The sequence below is a fragment of the Cynocephalus volans genome, chromosome 7, assembly GCF_027409185.1.
Source record: "Cynocephalus volans isolate mCynVol1 chromosome 7, mCynVol1.pri, whole genome shotgun sequence".
In the NCBI taxonomy this organism is placed as follows: Eukaryota; Metazoa; Chordata; class Mammalia; order Dermoptera; family Cynocephalidae; genus Cynocephalus; species Cynocephalus volans.
In genome coordinates, this window is record NC_084466.1 from 162333784 (window position 1) to 162357270 (window position 23487).

Here is a 23487-nt window from a genome sequence, read left to right on the forward strand (position 1 = left end):
TTCTTGAGACCCCCAGGATGGGAGGCAGGACCCCCTCCTCCCGGGTTGCCCATGACCCCAGGGCTGGTGACCCTCAGACCCTCATGGCCCTGTAAGGACCCTACACGTGTCACCTCTGAAGGCCAGGACAGTGCAGGGGAGGGACAGGTTGCACACCCAGACAGCCTTGGCAGAGATCCTGGCCCAAAATCGTTTCTGGGTTCAGTTAGCTCTTTGGGACCATCAAGCTTTGGGCCCAGTGGTGACCACAGGACTTTCTGAGTGAAGTGTCCCTGCCTTCCTCCCCCATGTGGCTGGCGTGAGCAGAGGCCATGGCCCGCACCTCAGGACTTCAGGCTGCTCTGTCCCTCGGGCTTCCCTCTGCAGGGTCTGCTCTGGAGGCTTGTGCTCCTGGGTCACCCCCAGATTTCAGAGCCCCTGTCCTGTTCAGGTTCTGGCTGGGATCATGCCCTGTACCTTCCATCAGATTGTTGGTGGGAAGCAGAGGCTCAAAGTGGCACATTTGGGGAGAGGTGGAGGAGGGGTATTTACACGGGTGAGAAGGGCCTCATGGGCTTTGGAACCAGAGACAGCTGGGCCCTGACCAGAGGCCGCCCCAGAGCGTCACCTGGGGGCCTGGAGATCAGCCTCAGGGCCCCTCACAGAGGAGCAGAGAGGCCTGTCTCCTGCCTGCCCACCCTCTCCACCTGGCCGGCCCTCCCCATGGGCAGAAGCCCCAGAAACCAGAGGGCGTGGAGCACCGGGCAGTGGGGAGCAGGGAGGCATGGGGAGGGTGCAGGCAGCTGCTCACACAGCCTCCAGGGTCCTAGGCCCATAGCAAGGTCCTCTGCTGCAGACCCCTGCCCTGCCCTTCACCAAAGGCCACTGCCTCAGTTCCCCACGGGTGCAGGGTGGAAGGGCCACAATGCAGCATGGCTCAGGTGGGAGGAGAGCGGGCTCCTGTGTTTGCAGCTGGAAATCTGGCATCCTTGGAGTTGAGCGGTGGAGGAAGCCCCTGCATGGGGACCCCTGTGATACGGATGACAGGAGGCCCCGAGATAAGGTGTGGCTTGTACCAGGAGGAGGCCAGCATCTTCTGCAGAAGGCTGGGGTGTGGCTCAGCGCTCCAGGCACCCAGATTCCACCTCACAGGGGGTCTGGGAGGTCCGGGGCAGAAATTGGTGACCTGCCAGGGAACAGAGTCCAGCATCTTCAGCTGCATCTTCAACCTGAACTTCCTGGACCAGTGTGATCTCCTGTCAGACACTGAGGTGGTATGCACAGGTAGGAATCTCTGAGACAGAGGTGTCCACTCAGAGCCATGTCCAGAGACTGAAGGTGATGGCCCCTTCCTGGGGGACAGGCGGGGGAGTTGTCCCCTGGGGCTGTTGGCCACTCACCCCCACTCCACCAGCAAGGCCCCTGCCCTGCCGGGCCCAGATTGCATCCCTGTTCCTGGGGAAGGAGTGACAGACGGGGGCCTCCTGGGGACTTGCTTTTCACCACTGGCAGCCCTGAGGTCACCTGGAAAGGTTGACGAGCTGATAGCAGCTCCACCCACAGAGCTCTGATTAGACCCGCCAGGGTGCAGCTGGGCACCAGGGTTTAAAACTGACCAGGTGATTAAAGTGGACTGCCCAGAGACGAGGTCCAAACGTGCGGTCAGTGCAGTGACACAGACGTAGGGGCCCACGCCTCAGGGGTGGAGATGCTGGTCTCCCCGGTGGGGAGGGGGCCAGGGACGAGCCTCCGCTGTCACCATCTGTGTGGGCACCAGGGCAGAGGGAGACTCGCATTGGTGGGAGGGCGCTGAGCTCAAACACCCCAGGACTTCCCCTGCAGGCCCCTGGGCCCCTGGGGCCGTGCCTCCTGCGTCCTTCCTCCCCATGGGACAGGAGGGTGGCTGGGGGGTCAGTGCCCCGCAGAGGCCCGCAGGGAGCCTGTCCCGCCTGGGGTGGCTTCAGTCCAGCGTCTGCCCCCAGGACACACGGAGGCCCGGCTGGCCGACGGCGAGCACCCCTGTGCCGGGCGCCTGGAGGTGAGGCGGGGCCTGACCTGGGGCACCGTGTGCGACGCCGACCTGGACCTGGCCACAGCGCACGTGGTGTGCCGGGAGCTGCAGTGCGGGGCGGCCCTGTCTATGCCCAGCGGCGCCCTCTTCGGCGGCGGCTCCGGGCCTGTGTGGAGCGAGGCCTTCTGCTGTGCGGGCAACGAGTCGCTGCTGTTCCACTGCCCGAGGGATCGTGGGCACCAGTGCGGGCACAGCCGCGACGCTGAGCTCACGTGCGCAGGGGACAGTAAGTCGCCGAGGCGGGGCTCCCTGGGCGAGACCTGAGCTTCGGGTCGGGCGGGGACAGAGCTCGGGCCGTGTCCCTGCACTCGTGCCAGCCCCGGAGCCCAAGCCCTGTGCGGACGCTCGGGCACGGCCCCTCCCCAGCGTTCGCAGGGGCTTTGTGACCATTTGTCCACTTCTTTGGAGAAGTGTCGCTTCAAGGCCATTTCCCGTTTAGAAAATAGGCTGTTTGCCTTTTCGTGGTGGAATCACGAGCGTTCTTTTATAAATTCTGGCTGCTGGACCCTTATTAGTACGTACCTTGAAAATAGCTTCTCCCATTAGGGGATTGTCTTTTCAGTTTCCTAATAATGTCCTTTGATGCACAGAAGTTTTTAATTTTGTAAAGTCCTATTGATTTTCTTCCCTTTTGTTTCTTGAGATTTCAGTGTCATATGTAACAAACCATTCCCTAACCCAAGGTCATGAAATGTATCCCTACATTTTTTCCTCATGGTTTTATACTCCTGGCTCTTACATTTGGTCTCTGATTTTGAGGTAATTTTTGTGTGTGGTGTGAGCTAGGGATTCTGTCTTACTCCTTTGCATGTTGATGTCCAGTTTTCACTTGTGGAAGAGACTGACTGTTCCTTCCCTACTGCACTGTCTTGACACCCTTATGGGAACCGGTTGACCCCAGACACGCGGATTTATTTCCGGGCTTCCCTTCCATTCGTTTGATGCGTATGTGTGTCTTTATACCAGCACCTCACTGTCTTGATCACTGAAGCTCTGGGAATTCTGAAACAGAGAAGTGAGTGCTGTGACTTTTTCTTTTTCAATCTTGTTTTGGTTATTCAGGGGCCCTTGATATTCCATATGAATTTTAGGATTGGTTCTTCTGTTTTTGAGAGAAAAAAAAGGCTGTTATGGTTTTGACAGGAATTTTATAAAATCTGTAGACGGCTTTGGGAGCATTGCCATCTAAACAGTGTTAAATCTTTTAATCCGTAGACATAGGATGTCTCTGCATTCACTTAGGTCTTCTTTGAGTCTTTCAGCAATGTTTTGCAGTTTTCAGTGTACAAGTCTTGGAACTCCTTGGTTAACTTTATTCCTAAAAATTTTATTCTTTTTGATGTGACTGTTAAGGAAATTGTTTTCTTAATTACCTTTATGACTTTTCATTCCTATCACATAGAAATTCAACTAATTTTTGTGTATCAGTCTCGTACCCTTGACTTTCCTGAAGCTGTTACAGCTTTAGATTTTTTTTCTTGTGGAGTCTGTAGGATTTTCTATATGAGATCATTTATCTGCTAATACTGATGGTTTTACTTCTTTCTCTCCATGTGGATGCTTACATTTGTTTTTCTCTCTTGCCTAATTTCTCTGGCTAGAACTTTTTGTACAATGTCAAATAGAAGTGGTAGAAAAGGGTATCCCTGTCTTGGTCTCGATATTAGGGGGAAAGCTTTCAGTTTTCACCGTTGAGTATGACACTAGCTCTAGGTCTTTCACAAATGCCCTTTGTCGTGTTCAGGAAATTCCCTTCTGTTCCTGTTTGTTGAGTGAGAGTGTGTTGGATTTTGTCAAATGTGTTTTCTATGTCAATTGAGATTATCGTGTTTTGTTTCGTTATTTTCCCCTCATTGTATTAGTGAGGCTGAGACATTGTGTGCTGGGCTTCTCTTTGTTCAGAGGTTTCAATTTACTAATTCATCCTCTTTGCTTTTTATAACTCTGTTCAGATTTTCTATTTTCTATTAGGTCAGTTTGGGTAGATGCTGTGTTTCTAGAAATCTGTCCATTTTGTCTAAACTATCTAATGTGTTGAGAGGCGTATGCCTAGTATTCAATTGTCTTCCTCTTTATTTCTGTAAGTTCAGGAGTATTGCCTTCCTTTCCATTTCTGATTTTAGTAATTTGGGTCTTCTCTTCTTAGCTTGGTGAGCCCTGTCAATTTTATTGGTCTTTTCAAAGGATCAACTTTTATTTTTGTTATTCTCTCTGTTGTTTTTACTGTATATTTCAGTGTGACTTGCCTTTTCCCCACAAGCTTTGGGTTCAATTTATCTTCCTTTTTGTAGGTTCTTAAGATAGAAGTTAGGGTACTGACTTGAGATAGTTCTTTCTTAATGTAGGCATTTGCCACTATAAATTTTCCTCTAAGCACTGCTTCCATTTCAGTCAGCAGTTTTGGTAGGTTGTGTTTTCATTTTCACTCACCTCAAAGTGTTTTCTTTTTATTTATTAATTAATTAATTAATTTATTTTTAAGTTTTATTTTGTCGATACACATTGTGGCTGATTATTGCTCCCTATCACCAAAACCTCCCTCCCTTCTCCCCCCCCAACAATGTCCTTTCTGTTTGCTTGTCGTATCAACTTCAAGTAGTTGTGGTTGTTATATCTTCTCCCCCCCCCCCCCGGTTTGTGTGTGTGTGTGAATTTATATATTAATTTTTAGCTCCCACCAATAAGTGAGAACATGTGGTATTTCTCTTTCTGTGCCTGACTTGTTTCACTTAATATAATTCTCTCAAGGTCCATCCATGTTGTTGCAAATGGCAGTATTTCATTCGTTTTTATAGCTGAGTAGTATTCCATTGTGTAGATGTACCACATTTTCCGTATCCACTCATCTGATGATGGACATTTGGGCTGGTTCCAACTCTTGGCTATTGTAAAGAGTGCTGCGATGAACATTGGGGAACAGGTATACCTTCGGCTTGATGATTTCCATTCCTCTGGGTATATTCCCAACAGTGGGATAGCTGGGTCGTATGGTAGATCTATCTGCAATTGTTTGAGGAACCTCCATACCATTTTCCATAGAGGCTGCACCATTTTGCAGTCCCACCAACAATGTATGAGAGTTCCTTTTTCTGCGCAACCTCGCCAGCATTTATCGTTCAGAGTCTTTTGGATTTTAGCCATCCTAACTGGGGTGAGATGGTATCTCAATGTGGTTTTGATTTGCATTTCCCGGATGCTGAGTGATGTTGAGCATTTTTTCATATGTCTGTTGGCCATTTGTATATCTTCCTTAGAGAAATGCCTACTTAGCTCTTTTGCCCATTTTTTAATTGGGTTGCTTGTTTTCTTCTTGTAAAGTTGTTTGAGTTCCTTATATATTCTGGATATTAATCCTTTGTCAGATGTATATTTTGCAAATATTTTCTCCCACTCTGTTGGTTGTCTTTTAACTCTGTTAATTGTTTCTTTTGCTGTGCAGAAGCTTTTTAGTTTGATATAATCCCATTTGTTTATTTTTCCTTTGGTTGCCCGTGCTTTTGGGGTCATATTCATGAAGTCTGTGCCCAGTCCTATTTCCTGAAGTGTTTCTCCTATGTTTTCTTTAAGAAGTTTTATTGTTTCAAGGTGTATATTTAAATCCTTAATCCATTTTGAGTTGATTTTAGTATACGGTGAGAGGTATGGATCTAGTTTCCTCAAAGCGTTTTCTAATTTTCCTTTTGTTTTCTTCTTTGAACCATTGGTTGTTTGTGAGTATGTTGTATTTGTATATTTTCCAGTTTCCCTTCTGTTATTCATTTGTAGCTTCATTCCACTGTGGTCAGAGAAGATACAACTTCATGATTTGAATCCCTGAAAATTTTTTCAGATTTTATTTGTGCTCCGATATTTTTGCCCCAATGTTATCTATCCTGATGAATGTTTTATGTGCACTTGTGAAGAAGGTGTGTTCTGCTGTTGTTGGGTAGAGTGTCGTACATATGTCTCCTAGGTCTAGTTAGTTTATAGTGTTGTTCCAGTTCTTTCTTTCCTTATTGACCTGTCTGTGTAGATGGTCTATCCATTATTAAAAGTGAGGTATTGTTGACTCTAATTATTATTTTATAACTGTCCATTTCTGCCTTCCATCTGATCAATTTTGTATTTTTATTTTTGGCTCTGTTATTAGGTGCATATAGCTTATAATTGTTATATCTTCTTAATGAATTGACCCTTTGATCAACATATAACCCTCTTCTTATTTCGTGCTTTTTTTTTTTTTACTTAAAATTTGTCTTAGTCTATTTAGGCTTCTGTCAGGAAATAACTTAGACTGGGTAATTTGTGAACTACAGACATTTATTTCTCACAGTTCTGGAGGCTGGGAAATCCAAGATCAAGGCACTGGCAGATTTGGTGTCTGGTTAGGGCTTGTTTCTCATAGATGGTGTCTTCTCTGTGTCTTTGTATGGTGAAAAAGCAGAAGGGAAAAAGAGACAAACTTTTTCCCTCAAGTCCTTTGGTAAGGACACTAATCCCATCCATGAGCGTGGAATCCTCATGCCCTAATCACCTCCTAAGGGCCCCACTTCTTACTACTGTTGCATTGAGGATTAAGTTGCAGCATGAAGTTTGGAGGGACACACATGTTTAAATCATAGCAAAGTCTATTGTGTCTGCTATTAGTATAGGCTTAAGCTCTCTTGGTTACTACTTGCATGGATATCTTTTAAAAGCCTTTCACTTTTAATTTATTTATGATTTTGCATGCAATTTGGTTTCACTGAAGAGACCACATTTTGGACTATTTTTTAAAAATCCATTCTGCCACTTGCTGCCTTTTAATTAGGGAGTTTAATCCATTTACATTTTAAATAATTACTGATAAGGAACTATTTATTTCTGTCATCTGGCTATTTGTTTTCTATATGTCTTGTATTTACTTGTTCCTCACTTTGTCCATTACTGTCTTCCCTGGTGTTTAATGGACTTTTGTAGTGAACCATTTAGATTCACTTCTCTCTTCTTCTCTCTCTCTCTCTTTCTCTCTCTCTCTCTCTCTCTCTCTCAGTGGTGGTGGTTATTGCCTCTCTTGTGTTTCCCTGGGAAGTTATACCTAACATCTTACAGTTATAAAACTCTAGTTTGAATTAAAACCAACTTAGTTTCAACGGTATGTGAAACCTCTGCTCCTGTATAGTTACTGTCACAAATTACATCTTTATACATTGCATCCCATTGACATAGTTGTTTTTCTAAACTCTTTTTGTAAAGACTCTATTCTTTGTTGCATGTGTCCACTGAGGCCTCTATTTTGTTAGCGTAGTGATAAAACAGTGATTTGACAAAGATATCCTTAAACACCAGTATAAAACCCAACCAACCAAAAAAATTCAACACTCTTTCAGTGTTTGCATATTAGTCATTTGTTGGGACACACCTTTAATGCTGAGGCAAACCATTTTCCACTCTGCATTGCATTCACTCCTTGCTTGCGCAGAGCCAAATTTGCTAAATTCGGTCTTCATTATATATTTTCCTGTTCTTCCCAGACACTAGAGTTCCAAAACAGTTGATTATGACATTTTTACCAGCTTTATCATTGCTTCCACGTTGTGTGGTATGTTCACGTAGGCTGAGATTGAGAACAGGGTGCATCAGCCTGTGAGGGGTCTGGGGAGCGAGGCCTTGGATGCTGCCCTGTTCCCTAGAGTTCTCGCTGGTCAAGAGAAGCAGGGCTGTGAGGGGCACCTGCACCGCTGCTCACTTCCTGGTGGTGAAGCCGACATTTGGCCACCTCTCTCATTATTGGAGTGCGTCTGTGTCTCATACATTCCAGTGAACTGGCAAAGTTGATTTAGACAGGCTCACATTAAGGACAAGGCAGCAGTGTCTGCAAGGTCTGGAAGCCACACTGACTGTCCCTCCCCCACCCCCAGAGTTCCGGCTGGTCAACGGCAGCAGCAGCTGTGAGGGCCGCGTGGAGCACCTGGTGCGTGGGACCTGGGCTCCCCTCTGCGCTGCCCACTGGGACTTAGCAGATGCCACCGTACTATGCCACCAGCTCAACTGTGGCAATGTGGTGGCCACACCCCAAGGCGGCCATTTTGGGGAAGGGGACGCTCCCCTCTGGCTGGATGTGTTTCATTGTGTGGGGACAGAGTCCCATTTGTTGAACTGCCCAGCGAGCACCCTGGGGGCCTCATCCTGTGCCCTGGGAAACGTGGCTGCCGCCATCTGCTCAGGTGGGTGCAGCACGTGAAGTGTGTGTGTGAGGACAGTTGGGTGGAAGGGGGAGCTCGGGGCTGAGCAGTGGGCAGGACAGGAGGCTGTTCAGGGTGGACAATGGGTAGGTCACATGGGAATGAAAAGATGGGTTAAGGGGGATGGCGGGATGGTGTAGGCAGAACGGGCAGGGAGGAAGGTCTGGGGAGGTCGAGTGGGGATTTTGGATAGAAGAGGAAGGAAGGACAGAGGGAACATACGATGGAAAGGAAGGCAGCTGAGAGGGAGGAAGGGCAGGTGGATCGAGGGTTGGACAGGTCACTGTGTGGGGTCAGCATCGGCCCCAGCACCTCCTTGACCCTGCAGGCTCCTGCTCTCCCTCCCCAGGTCTCCCCCACGCCCTGCGGTTGAGGGACGGACAGAGCCGCTGTGACGGCCGTGTGGAGGTCTCCCTGGCCGGTGTGTGGGGCCGCGTCCTGGACGACGGCTGGGACCTGCGAGACGCCGGGGTGGTGTGCCGGCAGATCGGGTGCGGACGGGCTGAGCGAGCCTATGACGCGCCTGCCCCCGGCCGCGGAGCCGTCCCGGTGGGTTTGAGCCGCGTGCGCTGTCTGGGCACCGAGACGCATCTGACCCAGTGCAACGTGTCCGCATCCCTGCTGGTGCCCGCGGGGACTTCGTGGGACGCGGGTGTCGTGTGCTCTGGTGAGTGTGGAACCCCTTCCTTCCGCCCCCTCAACCCGTCCCCGCGTGGCCACGGGGCGCCCTGATCCGTCTCTCCGCAGGGAGCCGCGGGGTGCGGTTGGCCGCAGGGCCTGGCCGCTGTGCGGGGCGTGTGGAGCTGCTCCACAGGGGCGCGTGGGGCACCGTGTGTGACGACGCCTGGGACCTGCTGGACGCGCACGTGGTCTGCAGGCAGCTGGGCTGTGGCCGTGCGCTCAGTGCCCCGGGGGATGCCCACTTCGGGGTCGGTGCAGGGCGCATCTGGTTGGACGAGCTGGGCTGCCGGGGCAACGAGTCTGCGCTGTGGCAGTGCCCATCTGGGGGCTGGGGCCGGCACGACTGTGGGCACAAGGAGGACGCCGGGGTCTTCTGCTCAGGTCTATGCAGCCCGTCCCCCCTGTGGCTCCCACCCACCGACTGACGCTGGGTCTCGCTGACCGGCCTCTCTGTGTGCAGAGTTCACGGATCTGAGGCTGCAGAACCACAGCCTGCCATGCGCAGGGCGCCTGGAAGTTTTCTACAACGGGACGTGGGGAGGCGTCTGCCAGACTCTGAGCCCTGCCTCCCTGGGGATCCTGTGTGAGCAGCTGGGCTGTGGGTCCCGGGGGCAGCTGCAGCCCAGGGCAGCGAGCTGGCCTCCCCCTGGGGCTCTCTGGTTGGCCTCCATTCAGTGCAGGGAGAGGCATGACAGGTCCCTGTGGCAGTGCCCGTCAGACCCCTGGAACCAGCAGTCCTGCTCCAGTGGGGAGGAAGCCTGGATCGTGTGTGCAGGTGAGCAGGTGGGGCTGGGGGCGGGAAGGGGTTCTGCTCGGCCAGGGGTGAAGCGTCAGTCTTCACTTTGTCTTACAAGTCTGTGTTGTGCTGGGTCAGTAAAGGGGCAAGATCCCTGTCCTGAGGCTCTGGGCTGTATGAGGCATCTGGAGTCTTCCCAGACCCCTGGTTCTCCCCCAGTGGGGGAGGCAGGAGCACTGGGCTCCGCGGGCATCTTCTGAGATCGTTCCACAGGGACAGGGCCACCTTGGATAAGCCCCAAGCTTTTGCTCTTTATGGAATCCCTCAGCCCACGTGGGTATCTTTTGCTTACACATAGAAATTTCTTTTCTAGCAAGGAGATGATATTCCTGTGTTGGGGAGACAGAAAGAAATGGAAAAGAAAAATAATTTACGGAATTCTAAGCTTCTGGGCGTGCAACTACAGAGATGGGTTCTCATTTCCTCCCCAGAAAAGGCAGGAGAAGTTCTCCAGGCCCCCGGGCAGACCCTCAACTGCTCGTCCACGCTGAGCTGCCCAGGTACCCCCCGTCCGTCCCTCTGTCCATCTACCCCCGTCCTGGCCCCGGCGCCGTGGTGACCACAGCCCCTTTCCAGGGGAGGGCGCGGTGCGCCTGTGCGGGGGCGCGGACGGCTGCTCCGGGCGCGTGGAGCTGTGGCACGCGGGCTCCTGGGGCACCGTGTGTGAAGATTCCTGGGACCTGGCGGATGCGGAGGTCGTGTGCCGCCAAATGGGCTGTGGCCGGGCCGTGGGCGCCCTGGGGGAGGCTGCCTTTGGCCCCGGCTCAGGGCCCGTGTGGCTGGATGAGGTGGGGTGCCGGGGCAGCGAGGCGTCCATGTGGGGCTGCCCGGCGGAGCCGTGGGGACGCGGGGACTGCACGCACAAGGAGGACGCAGGCGTGCGCTGTGCTGGTGAGTGGGCGGGGACGGCAGTGGGGGGGCATGGAAGTCAGCAGAGGGGACCTGGGTGGGGTGGGCCGTCGGGATGTGTCTTGCTTTTGACGCTGCCGTGGCCGGGACAAGAGGCTTCGTGTTTCTGCGGGTGAGTTTCCACCTTTCCCTTCACCCGCTGTGAACTGCTTTGTTGTGGAGCAGTGTTTGGGGACGCACCCTCTCAGGAGTCCTGGGGTCTGTTTGGGGACTTCTGTTGTCTTTACCTGTAACCCATGTTCACTCTGGGAGTCTGGGGGTCACCTGGTGCTGGCAGCTGTTGTCCTGGACACTGACTCCCAAACGCTGTGCCTCATTGTCTTGGCAGAGAACAGACAGATCACCATAGCAGTGTCAGCAAAAACTCGCAGCCGTGGGTAACTTTTCCTGAGCACACATCTGAGTAGCTCTCTGTGCCCTTAAGTCACTTAGTGAGACCTGCCCAGGAGCCTCTGTTGTGTGGCCACACTAGCCACTCCTTTACCAAGGAGGTGGGAGTGCCCCATGAGGGGAAACACCTCCACACTCCTCCCCTTCCTGCCTCCAGAAGACACCAGCCCGGCCCCGGGGAGCTGTGCCCAGCTGGAGTCAGCAGACGCCTCCCCACCCCCTCCGCACATGCTTCCCTTGAGGGTGAGAGTGAGGGTGGGGTGAAGGCCCTTGGGAGCAGCCCGCTCCTGCTGGGGGGTGTGCAGGCCCCTCTCCACCACCCAGGCAGCTCACGACGTCGCCCTCCTCAGAGCCTGGACCGGGCCCCCCACCGGCGACAGAGGCCCATTTGATGCTGGGTGCCATCAGTACTGTCCTGGGAACCCTTCTTGGTCTCCTCCTTCTGGGCCTCATGGCCTCTCTGATCCTGCCTCAAGCCACACAAGCCAAGCAGAGGGGTACGCACGTGCCTATCCTGGGCCCGATCGCCAGTGTGGTAAAAACAAGAGCAGCACATGGCTCCAAATGGGTGCTGGGGCTGATGCAGGTGGGGTTTCACATAAAGTGGCCCTTTATTGGCCAGAGAGTGACTTAGACATTTGAAAAGGCCCCAGGTCCCTGGGACTTGGAGCTGAACCCTAGAAGGTCCCCCCTGGACACCACATTGGAGCCATTGGGCATTAGCACATGATTTACCAATGAGGGATACTGCCAGGTGTAGGAGGGCACCGAGAGGCCTGGTCACATCACTTTGGTCTCTTTTGCCTTTCTGCTGCCTGAGTGGGGTCCCCGCCTGGGGGAGCTGTCCTCCCCCACCCATGGCTGCTTTGCTTATGGGGTCCTGCCTATGACCACACTCACCTTGCCCGGGTCCAGGATGGTCCAAGGCATCTCCTGGAGAAGCCATCTATGATGTCATCAGGGAAATGCCACTGGCAGCACTGTATGAGGAAATTGTGCAGGCCGAGGAGGATCCCCAGGGTGAGGGGGATGGGGAGTGGGGAAGGTGCTTGCTGCTCGCAGGTGAGCCCCGAGGTGGGGCTCTGAGTGCTGACCACAAGATGCAATGAAAAAGGGAGTCCGGAGGTGGCTTCTGGCCACAGTGCTGATGGACCCCTGGGGGACACATGGGCAGGGACCAATGAGGGCAAAGCCAGTAGCTGTAGTCCTGGTCAGAGAGGGGCCTGCCCCTGGTGGGAGAAGAAGCCAGGTGAGGTGAGCTGGGTGCATCAGGCTCTACTGATGGTGTCACAGCCCACCCAGCTTCAGTTTCCTCGCCTGTAGTGTGAGCATGATAAACCTAACTGTGCTGCTGTCACAGGATGCTTGAGGAGCCCAGTGTCAAGATGCTTTGAACATTGTCAGGTGCTTTTGGGTGATGTTTCTATGCATCCCCAAAAGAGGGCCATTTTACAAGCCACACCACCCTTGGCTTGCCATAGTGGCTTTTTGGACAATTTGCACATTGTGCCAGTGGTAATGGAGGGGTCTCTTGTGCCACTTTCAGAGGGGGTGTCTAACTTTGTGGATGGACAGTCTGCACCTGAAGAGGAAGGAGGCAGCGGATCGCTTTCTCAGGGTTATGATGAGGCTGCGTTTCCACCGGAGGAGATGACACTGTAAAGCACCCTGAAGATGCTGCACATGGCTGGTAGTGTCATGATCACAGTTCTTTATTTTCTTTTGCAATTGTATTAATCTCAAGAGATGACATTCATGCATTCCTCTTGGTGCAGTGTCTTCAAGCCACCCAGATAAAACCCACATCCTCCTGGTCCTGTCTGGCTCCTCATCCCTGTCACCTCCAAGGGGTGTTCACTTTTGACAGTTGTGCTGCATAACCTTTGGGTTCCCGTGCATCCACAGCAAATCCAAATACAAACACAGAAATCCATGGCTGCATTTTGTGGTTTTTTAAAAACACATGGTACCATCTTCATAGACTATTCTGTAACTTTGGAGAGCTCTCCATGTCAGAAGGCAGACATCTACCTTCCTTTTCGTTCTTGAAAGCTCTTCTTAATTGAATCCGAATTATCTTATAGATTTTCTAAATGTGTAATGATGTCAACTGTGAGTAATGTCAGATTTATCTTCTTTCCAATCTGTGTACCTTTAATCTTTTTTTCTGTGTCCTATTTCGTGGGCCAGGACCTCAGACCAAAGCTGAATAGAAGCAGACAGCCAACACCCTGTCTCATGCACGACCTCAGGGCTGAAGTGCTCCATAGTTCATTTCAGTATTAAATACAATATTTGATGTTATATTTTGCAGATGCCGTTGATCAAATTAAGGAAAATGCAATCTATTCCTAATTTGCTAAGAGTTTTGCTTTTTATTATAAATGTCAATTTTAATATCAAATGCTTTTTCTGTGTCTGTTGATATATGATTTTTCTCTCCTTTTTGGTTAATGTGATCAACTTTGTTGCTGGATTTAAAAAACAAAACAAAACCCTAATCAATTTTGTGTTAAACAAATTCAACCTTATCACGATCTATTATTCTTTTTATATATCACAGAAATCAATTTGGTAATATGTTGGGCCAATGTTTAAAAGAGAGATTGATGTATAATGTCTGCATTTTTTGTGCAATGTTTCTGTTTAATTTTTTGCTATGAGGATTATTCAGGTCTCAAAGAGTTAGGACATATTCTCTCTTTAAAGAAATATCTGTAAGTGCTTAGCTAGCATTGGTTTTATTTTTCCTTAAATAAAGAATTCACTAGGAACAATTCACTAGGAAGAAATCATTAGTAAGCCATCCAGACTGGAGTTTTCCTTTTCAAAAGGTTTGTTTTTCAGATTTAAATAAATAATTGAAGTATTGAGGTTTTATATTTCTTATTAGATCTGCTTTAAGTTTGTTTTTTAATAAATTGGTACATTTAATCTAAATTTTCAAATTTGTTGGTCTAAATTTGTTTATATTTTTATTATATGTTTAATGTCTACAGAGTCCATAGTTATGTGCATTTTCCAATCCCAGTATTGGCAATTTGTGTCTTCTTTCTTTTGTTCTCGATCAGTGTAGCTATACAGTTATTTATCTTATTAGTCTTCAAGGGCATATGAAATGTAGCTGTGGTTTTCTTGATTTTTCTTAGTGAACATCTGCTTTCTGTTTCATTGATTTCTGCTCTTACGTTTATAATTTCTTTCATTCTACTTATTTTAGCTTTTTGATATGGACATTTAGATTATTTATTTTCAGCATTTCTTCTTTTTTAATGTACGCATTTAAGGTTATAACTTTCCCTTTTGTGGAATATACTATAAAGCATATGTACCTCACAGGGCCTGCTTTTCCAAAGCCTCGCAGTTTCAAATATTGACCTTGCAGAGGACTGGAAATTTTCCCCAGGCTATAGTCTCTGTTGCAAGATAAGATTTGTGGCACAGCAGGTTGCTGGCTCAAAGACAGATGAGTTACTGATTGATATGTAAAGATACTGGGAAATTGCTATATGAAGGAATGTTTGTTCAGATCAAGCTTGTGTTGATAGGACCACTTAATTGTCTACTGGAATGTCATCTGGCTTGTTTCACTGAAAGTTACCAGTCTATATTGTTAAACTATAACTCCACCTATGTCTCTTCCTGCAACTTCCTGGTCTGGAAAATAAATGCAGGAAGAGAACCCCAACTCGGGGTTAATTTCCCAAGGAAGGGATGGCTCTCGCTTGAGCATCCCAAAGGGAGATTAACCACTTTGGGGCCTCTCTCTGCTCAGAAGAGATAGATGGTCTTTGAGTAATCCTTTGCATCTCCATCACCCAGGGGAAGTGGGGTGACAAATCCGTGGGGGGCAAAGCAACACAAAGCAACACCCTTTTATATGGCTTTAGCTGTATTCCAAGAGTGATAATATGTTGTGATTTTGTTTTACTTTTAATAGGTCCTTTGAGTTATAATTAGTAAACTTCACATATTAAAGTATGCTTTATGATAGGTTTTGATGTGCATATACATCCGTGAAAGAATCACGGTAATGGGTGTATCTATCACCCACCAAAATTTCTTTGTGTTCCTCTGTATGTCTGTCTCTCCTGTCCCTCCCTGTACCCAGTCCCCACAGGTATTCACTGTTTGGCTTTCTGACATTGTAAATTCGTTTGCATCTTTTGAATTTTATGTAAATGGAATTATATACTATGTATTCTTTTTGGGGGGTAGGAACCTGGCTTTCTTCCACTAAGCATGAGTGTTTGAAATTCATCTATGTTTTGTGAGACTGTAGTTCAGAGTATTCCATTATGTTGTTTATCCACTCATTTGTTGATGGACATTTGCATTGTTTAAAGTTTTGGGCTATTATAAACAAAGCTACTGTAAAATTCATGTACAAGTCATTGTATGGACATATGCTTTCTTTTCTCTTGGATATCTAGCAGTGAAGTAACTGGATCATATGGTGGGCACAAGTTTGACATTCTGAGACACTGCCAAACTTTTCCCAGTGGCTGCAACGTGTTATAGTCCCACCAGCAGCATATGAGAGTCCCTCCAAAAATTCATCAGCACTTGGTGGATCATTCTTTTTAATTTTAGACATTCTAACAGGTGTGCAGTGGTGTGTCCTTCTGGCTATAGTTTTCATTTGCCTAATTATTAATAATGTGGAGCATCTTTTCATGTGCTTATTTGCCTCTGTATATATACTTTGTTGAAGTGCCTGTTCAAAATTTTTGCCCATATTTTATTGGATTGTTTGAGTTTTGAGAATTTTTAAATCTATTCTGGGTGTAAGTCTTTGCAAATATTTTCTCCCAGTCTTTTCACCCTCTTAATAGTGGCTTTCAAAGATCAGAAATTTTTAATTTTTATGAGGTGCAATTTGTCAGTGTTTTTCATTTATAGATCATGCTTTTGGTGGCATATTTAAGAAAACTTTGCCTAACCTGAGGCCACAATTTCTTCTGTTTTCTTCTAGAATTTTATAACTTTATGTGTTACTTTTAGGTATAGGATCCATTTTGAGCAATTTTTGCATGTGGTGCAAGGGTTAGATTGAAGTTCATTTTTTTGCATATGCTTATTCAATGGATCCAACAGTCTTTGTTGAAAAAACTGTACATTTTCTGAATTGCCTTTGAACCCTTGTCAAAATGAGTTAATATATGTGTGGATCTATTTCTGGACTTTGTACCCTATTTCACTGATCTGTTTGTCTGCCTTGATGCCAGTCCCACATTGTCCTGATAACTGTAGTCATATAAAAAGACTTGAAGTCAGATAATGTTAGTTCTCCAAATTTGTTGCTCTTTTTCAAAGTTATTTTGAATATTCTAGGCTCTTTGCTTTCCATATAAACTTAACTTGTTAATTTCTAAGAGAAGCCTGCTTGGATTTTGATTGAGATTACATTGACTCCATAGGCCAATTTTGGGAGGATTGACACTTTAACAATATTGGGTGTTTCAGCCAAGTAGCATGGTGTGTCTCTTCATGTCTCTCAGCAGTGTTTTGTGTTTTTGAGTATGCAGGTCTCGTACATCTTTGTAAGATGTACATCTATTTAACACTTTTTGTGGCCACTGTAAATGGTACTTAAAATACATTTTTCGGGCCGACCCCGTGGCTCACTCGGGAAAGTGCGGCGCTGGGAGCGCTGCGGCGCTGGGAGCGCAGCAGCGCTCCCACCGCGGGTTCGGATCCTATATAGGGAGGGCTGGTTCGCTCACTGGCTGAGCGCGGTCACAAAAAAGGACAAAAAAATATATATATACATTTTTCAATTTCTAACTTCTTGCTACTAGTCTATCAATTTCTGATTGATAGAAATAGAATTGCTTTTTGTATATTGATTGATCTTGTATCCTGCAACCTTGCTAAACTCACTTACTAGTGCCATAGTTTTCCTGTAAATTCCATTGCCTTTTCAACATAGCAGATCATGTCTTCTTGATGCCTTTTCTTTCTTTCTTTCTTTTCTTTTTTTATTTTTTTGCCTGATTGCTGTGGCTCCAACCTTCAGTACCATGTTGAATAGAAGTAGTGAGAGTGGAATCCTTGCCTTGCTCCCTGATCTCACTGGAAAAGCATGCGCCATTAAGTATGACATGAGTAGAGGCCCTTCATCAGTTGGGGAGGATTCCTTCTATTCCTAGTTTGCTAAGAATTGATCAGAAATCGATTTTTTTTTCATTCTTTTATTTTATTATTTATTTTTTCCAGAATCAATCTTTTATTTTTATTATTGTTTTGGTTATTACATTTTGCCTCTATCTTTTTTTTTTTTAATTTTATTTTGTCGATATACATTGTGGCTGATTATTGCTCCCCATCACCAAAACCTCCCTCCCTTCTCCCTCCCTCCTCCCCCCCAACAATGTCCTTTCTGTTTGCTTGTCGTATCAACTTCAAATAATTGTGGTTGTTATATCTTCTTCCCCCCCCCCCGGTTTGTGTGTGTGTGTGTGTGTGTGTGTGTGTGTGAATTTATATATTAATTTTTAGCTCCCACCAATAAGTGAGAACATGTGGTATTTCTCTTTCTGTGCCTGACTTGTTTCACTTAATATAATTCTCTCAAGGTCCATCCATGTTGTTGCTCAGAAATCGATTTTGTCATACTATTTTTTCGCATGTATTGAGACAATCATATAGTTTATTTAGTCTGTTAACATGGTGAATTATATTTGACTGATTTTTGAATGCCAAACTCACCTCAAATTCATGGTATAAATCCCTGTCCATCATGATGTTTTATTCTTTTTATATATTGTTGGATTCAATTTGCTAAAATTTTGTTTAAAATTTTTCATGTAAATTCATGAGATATTGGTATTTAGTTATCTTATGTCTTTCTCTGGTTTTAAAGCAAGGTAACACTGGCCTCACAGAATGAATTGGGAAGTATTCTGGTTTAATTTTAATTTCACAAGAAAGAGGTTGTGTAGAATTGATTTCATTTCCTAAATTTTTGGTAAAATTCACCAGGGAAGCCAACTGGGCCTGAAATTCTCTTTGTGGGAAGGTTTCTAACTGTGAATTCAGTTTTGTGGTAGATGTAGGGCTATTTGTGTGACCTCTGTGTTTTGCATGAACTTTGTTAGTTTGTGTCTTTCGAGGACTTTGTTCATTTTGTGTATGCTTTTGAGTTTATTGGTATAAAATTATTTATACTATTTCCTATTAACCTCTTTATTCCCACACAATCTGTAGTGATGTCATGCCATTTATTCTCAATATTGGTAATTTGTGTTTTCACTCTTTTTCTCCCAATCAGTCTGGCTAGAGGTGGCTAGAGGTTAATCAATTTTATTGATCTATTCAATGAACCAGCTTTTGACTTCATTGACTTGTCTTTATTGTTATCTGATTTCTATTTTATTGATGTCTACACTGATTTTTATTATTTCCTTACTTCTGATTATTTTGGGCTTAATTTGCTTTTCTTTTTCTAGTTTCTTATGGCACAAACTGAGGTCAATAATTGCCCCTCCAGGAGAGGGACCCCAACTGGTGACCCTTGGCTGTGGGGCTTTTAACCTGCTTGATTATGGAGCACCATTCCTCTCCTGTGGCAGGTTTTACTTTCCAAAAATGACGTCAACCATGTGTCCCTCCTGTGTGCCCTTCCGTGTGACATTACCACTTTCCCAGCAAGATGGGATCTTACCCTGGCCTTGAGTCTGGCTCTGCCTTAGTGACTTGATTGACCAGTAAGGATGGCAGAATGGATGTCCTGAGTCTTCCGAGGCTGGGTTGTGAGAAGTCTTGCAGATTCTGCCTGGGCCTTGGGATGCTCCCTGTGGGAATCAGCTGCCATTCTGGAAGATACTCAAGACGTATGAAGAGCCCACATGTAGGTGCTCAGGTTGACAGCATGTCACTCCCACGTGAGGGGGCGATCTTGACTGCAGCCCAGCTGCTGTCCAGCTGAGACTACATGAGAAACTCCAAGCCAGAGCTTCCCAGCAGATCCCCATCAACCCACAGACTTTGAAAGATAATGATGTTGTCTTCATGACCTTGGAGTATTAATGGTTTTTAGATATGACACCCAAAGCACAAACTACTAAAGAAAAGAAACAGATAAAGTGAACTTCATCAAATTACAACCTCTTGTACTTCAAAGGACAATATCAAGAATGTGAAAAGACAACCCACAGAATGAGAGAAAATATTGGCAAATCATATATCTGATAAGAGCCTAGCATCCAGAATATATAAAGAACTTCTACAGCTCAACAATAAAAAGATAAACTAACTCCAAAATGGGCAAAGGATCTAAATAGACATTTCCCCAAAGAAGATACACAAGTGACCAGTGGTCAACATCACTAGCCATCAGGGAAATTAAAGTGAAAACTGCAGTGAGATGCCACTTCACAGCCACATGAGTGTCTGTAACAGAAGTAATGGGTGATAGATAACGAATGTTGACTAGGACGTGGAACACCTGGAAGTCTAATGCTGGAAATGCAAAATGGTGCAGCTGTTTCAGAAAACAGTCTGGAAGTTCCTCAAGGTTAAACCCAAAGTTACCATGTAACCCATCAATTCCACTCCCAGGTGTAGACTCAGCAGAACTGAAGAAGTGTGTTCATACAAAAATGTGTACATAAACGTTCATAGCAGCATTATTCATAATAGTCCAAAAGTGGAAACAACCCAAATGTCCATCAACTCATGAATGCATATACAAGCTGTGTTTATCCACACAATGGAATATTTTCAGCCATACAAGGGATAAAGGACTGACATGTGCCAGAACATGGATGGACCTTGAAAACATGATGCTCAGTAAAAGACAAAAATGGCCACATTTTGCAAGTTTCCAGTTACATGAAATAGAATAGGCAAATCCATGGAGGCAAAGAGCAGATCAGTGGTTGCCAGGGGCTGGGGCTGGGGCTGGGGGAGAGGGGATGAGGAGTGACTGCTACTGAGTGTGGGCTTTCCTTTAGGGTAATGAAAATGTTCTAGAATTAGACAATGGTGATGGTTCCACAACCTTGTGAATGTATTAACATCACTGAATTCTACAGTTTTAAATGGCGAATTTTATGGTACATGATTTATACCTCAGTAAAAAACATGTTACCATTGAGAAACCCAACTTCAGTTACCAGAAACAGTTCCTGTGCCGCATATCCCCACCTGCATTTGCAACAGCTCCACCCTGCCAGTTGTGCAGGTGAAATCCTCGATTTATCCCTGACACTTTCTTTCCCCAGCACCCATGTCCAGCGAGCCCAGCCAGCCTTCCTCCAGAGTGGGCTGCTCTCACCGTTATCCCCGCCCCACCCTCGCCCAGGACATCTTCTTTCTCATGGGGAGCATGGGCCTGCCTTCCCAAGTGGCCCCTTCTTCTGCCCTTCCCTGCCAGCCCCGAGGTTGTTCTCCACACTTCAAAACACACATTTTATGTTTTCTATATAATTAAGTTTTTCTCTTTTAAAAGTCTATTTATTATTATTATTATTTCACATTCAAAGATGTTGCTGCGGAGCAGTGGAGGGGCAGGTGGGAGGGCAGGTGGGAGGGGCTGGTGGGAGGGGGTAGGGAAACAGTGGAGGTGGGGCCGGGGCTGGCCCACGGGGACTTCCTGCAGCAGCAGGGTTGGTCCTCTCTGGGCTGGATGTCAACGTGGTGGGGGCAGTGGTTAAATTCTTCTCTTATCTCTCACTAGTTCCATTTCTCTTTGTTTTGTAGTAGTTCCTTTTCTCGCTAAAAATTGCTGCTTACTCATTTATTTGTAGAATTTTTTTTCAACAGTAGCATTTAGGCAGCACATTTCACTGTACATAATATTTTCATGGAATTCCATGTTTTGATATGCAGCACTTTATTATCATTCAGTTCTAAATATTTTAAAAATTCCATTAGGATTATTTCTTTGGCACATGGGTTATTTAGATGCGTATATGAAAATGTTCAAATATATGAGAATTTTCGTTTATCTTTTTCTGACTTTCATAGTGAAAAATTTTATTTTATTTTATTTTATTTTTTTAGTTTCTACAGATATAAATTTATCTATTTATTTTAAAGTCTTTGTGGTTCTTTTATACATATACAAAGTCTGCCACACAACAAAAAATTACTAAATATGCAAATGGACCCCAAAATATGACTAATAACTAAGAGAAAACTATACAAGAGAATCTAGTAATATACAAATGATCCAAATAATGGAGTTTACACAAGAACAATTACTTAAAGACAATTATTTATAATATTTCTAACATATTAAAGAAAACAGAAGGGAAAATGGGCCAAACTGAAAAAAGACGGAGTATTTCACTAATGAATTAGGATATATAAAAATAATTAAATGAGCATTCTAGAACCCCCCCCCCCAAAAAACACATGAAATTAAGAACTCAATATATTGGTCTTATAGCAAACTGGATTAGTGAACTAGAAGACAAGTCATTAAAAAAAAACCCAAACTGAAGCACACAGAGGAAAAAGAGTAGAAGATAGGAGAAAGGAAAGGCAGGGGGAAGGCGAAAGGAGGAGGAGAGGTTTAAGAGAAATGTAGGATATGGGGCTTCTGTCATAGTGAAAAATTTAAAACATACAGCAGAGCTGACAGAACTTTGCAGTGAACACGCACCTGCCCACTATCTAGAGTCTGCCTTTAACATTTACTTCCAGTTGCTTTCGCACATCCATCCATCTGTCCATCCATCTAGTCACCCATGAATTCATCTGTTTTGGGTGCTTTTAAAGTGCACTGCAGACATTGGCACACTCCGTGCTAAATACGTCAGCATGCAGTAGCTAGAGTTCATATTTGTTTACAGTTCTTTGTTTCCATGTGTGATTTGTATGCATCAGACTGTTCCATGAATATTCATCGAATTTGACAAGTGCACAAAGCTGGGTCACCCAAACACCTGTCAAGTTTGGAAATCACCATCGCCCCCCGTCAGGTTCTCCATGTTCCTCGCCACGCCTGCCCCCACAACCACAGTTCTGACTTCTACCAGGAGACAGTTGTGCGTGTCCTAGAACTTCACAGAGTGGAATCATACGACGTGTGCCCCTGTGTCCTTGAGAGTCACCCATGTTGCTGTGTGTCTGCACGGTCTGGTCCTTTATGTCGCTGAGGGCTGTCCTGTTCCACAGGTTGCTTTTCCATTTTCTCACTGACGGGTGCCTGGGCTTGTTTCTCTGTCTGGGTGTTAAGAGTGAAGCTGCTCCAAACGTGCCTGTCAGTCTTTCTTGTGGGCACACGTTTTGATTCTCCTAGTGCTGGCAGGCGGGGTCATTACATAGGGACGTGTTTGGTGTTATGAGAAACTGCCAGACCGTATTCCAAAGTGCTTCTACCAGCTGTCTTTCCGGGTTAGCTGTTCTGTGGTGTGTAGGGGTGTCTGCCTGTGGTTTTGAGCTGCACAGTTTCCACAGAGAGACGGTGGGAGCCTCAGGGGACTGCGGCTGCTGCTCTGCTTTCTGCGTCCCCAAATTCTGCCTCCTGTTTCCTCCTGGTTTCCTTTTCTTATTGATATTTTTCTTATTTCTTGGGTTAAATGTGTATTGGATTCATCCATTCGTCTACCACATTTTAAAAAATAGACTTTTCTTGTTTTAGAGCAGTGTTAGGTTCACAGCAAAATTGAGCAGAAAGGACCTAGAGTCCCCAGGTGCCCCTGCCCACTCCCCGGGATCAACATCCCCACCGGAGGGTGCGTTCGCTGCAGTGGATGAGCCTTCACGGACACATCAAAGACACCGAAGTCCATGGTTCACATCCGTATCTACAGCATTTGAACGATGAAGTGGTTCAGACCTCTCAGGTGGGTTTTTGGCCATTTTATTATGAATTACAGAAATCAAAACCTGTGAAATTTAAGGAGAACCAACCCAGAACAGGAGGCTTTTGCATCAATTTTCTCGGAATTCAACTATTAGTGATCATAAAAAAGAAAATCTAAACTTCGAGTGCCACAGGCAAGGATGACCTAAGAACTGTGGTTGTGTTATAAATGTAACTCTCCTCCAAACTCTATTGGGGTCTGTTGTTACCTCCAGTTTTCAGGTAAGGAAATGCAAACACATGGGAGTTCGATAAAAACTTACATTTCTTCACACCTTTACCTCTCCAAGGGCTCATATTCTCTTTGAATATCCACAGAATATTTGAAAAACCTTATCATGTTTAAACTGATCATGTTTAACTGAAAAGGATTAAGTGAGGTGATACTTGCAAGGTGCGCGGAGCAGAGTCAGGCCCAGCACGGACCCGGCAGGTGTCACCCCCTTCTCGTCACTGTGTGCACTGGCCACAAGGAGAGACTCGGTACGTTTTCAAAAGTCGGCTCCTTCCAGTCATGTCCTTTGGCCACAGGTCAATACAGTTAGAATTAATAACAAAAGGATAACTTTTATAGCACACAGTTTGGATACTTAAAAGTTTCGTTCGAACGATTTGGGTCCAGGAGGACGTCCGGGCCACA

At 46.2% G+C, this 23487-nt stretch overlaps 1 protein-coding gene across 1 annotated transcript in view; it reads left to right on the forward strand.

Annotated features, from left to right (window-relative positions):
* SCART1 (scavenger receptor family member expressed on T cells 1) overlaps positions 1–23487 on the forward strand; it is a 46018-nt gene that overhangs the window by 11462 nt on the left and 11069 nt on the right. The window contains 10 exon segments of the mRNA XM_063101632.1: positions 952–1263; positions 1962–2276; positions 7930–8235; positions 8603–8920; positions 9001–9315; positions 9395–9709; positions 10162–10230; positions 10307–10621; positions 11380–11547; positions 11945–12091. Coding sequence (XP_062957702.1) covers positions 952–1263; positions 1962–2276; positions 7930–8235; positions 8603–8920; positions 9001–9315; positions 9395–9709; positions 10162–10230; positions 10307–10621; positions 11380–11547; positions 11945–12091 — 2580 coding nt within the window.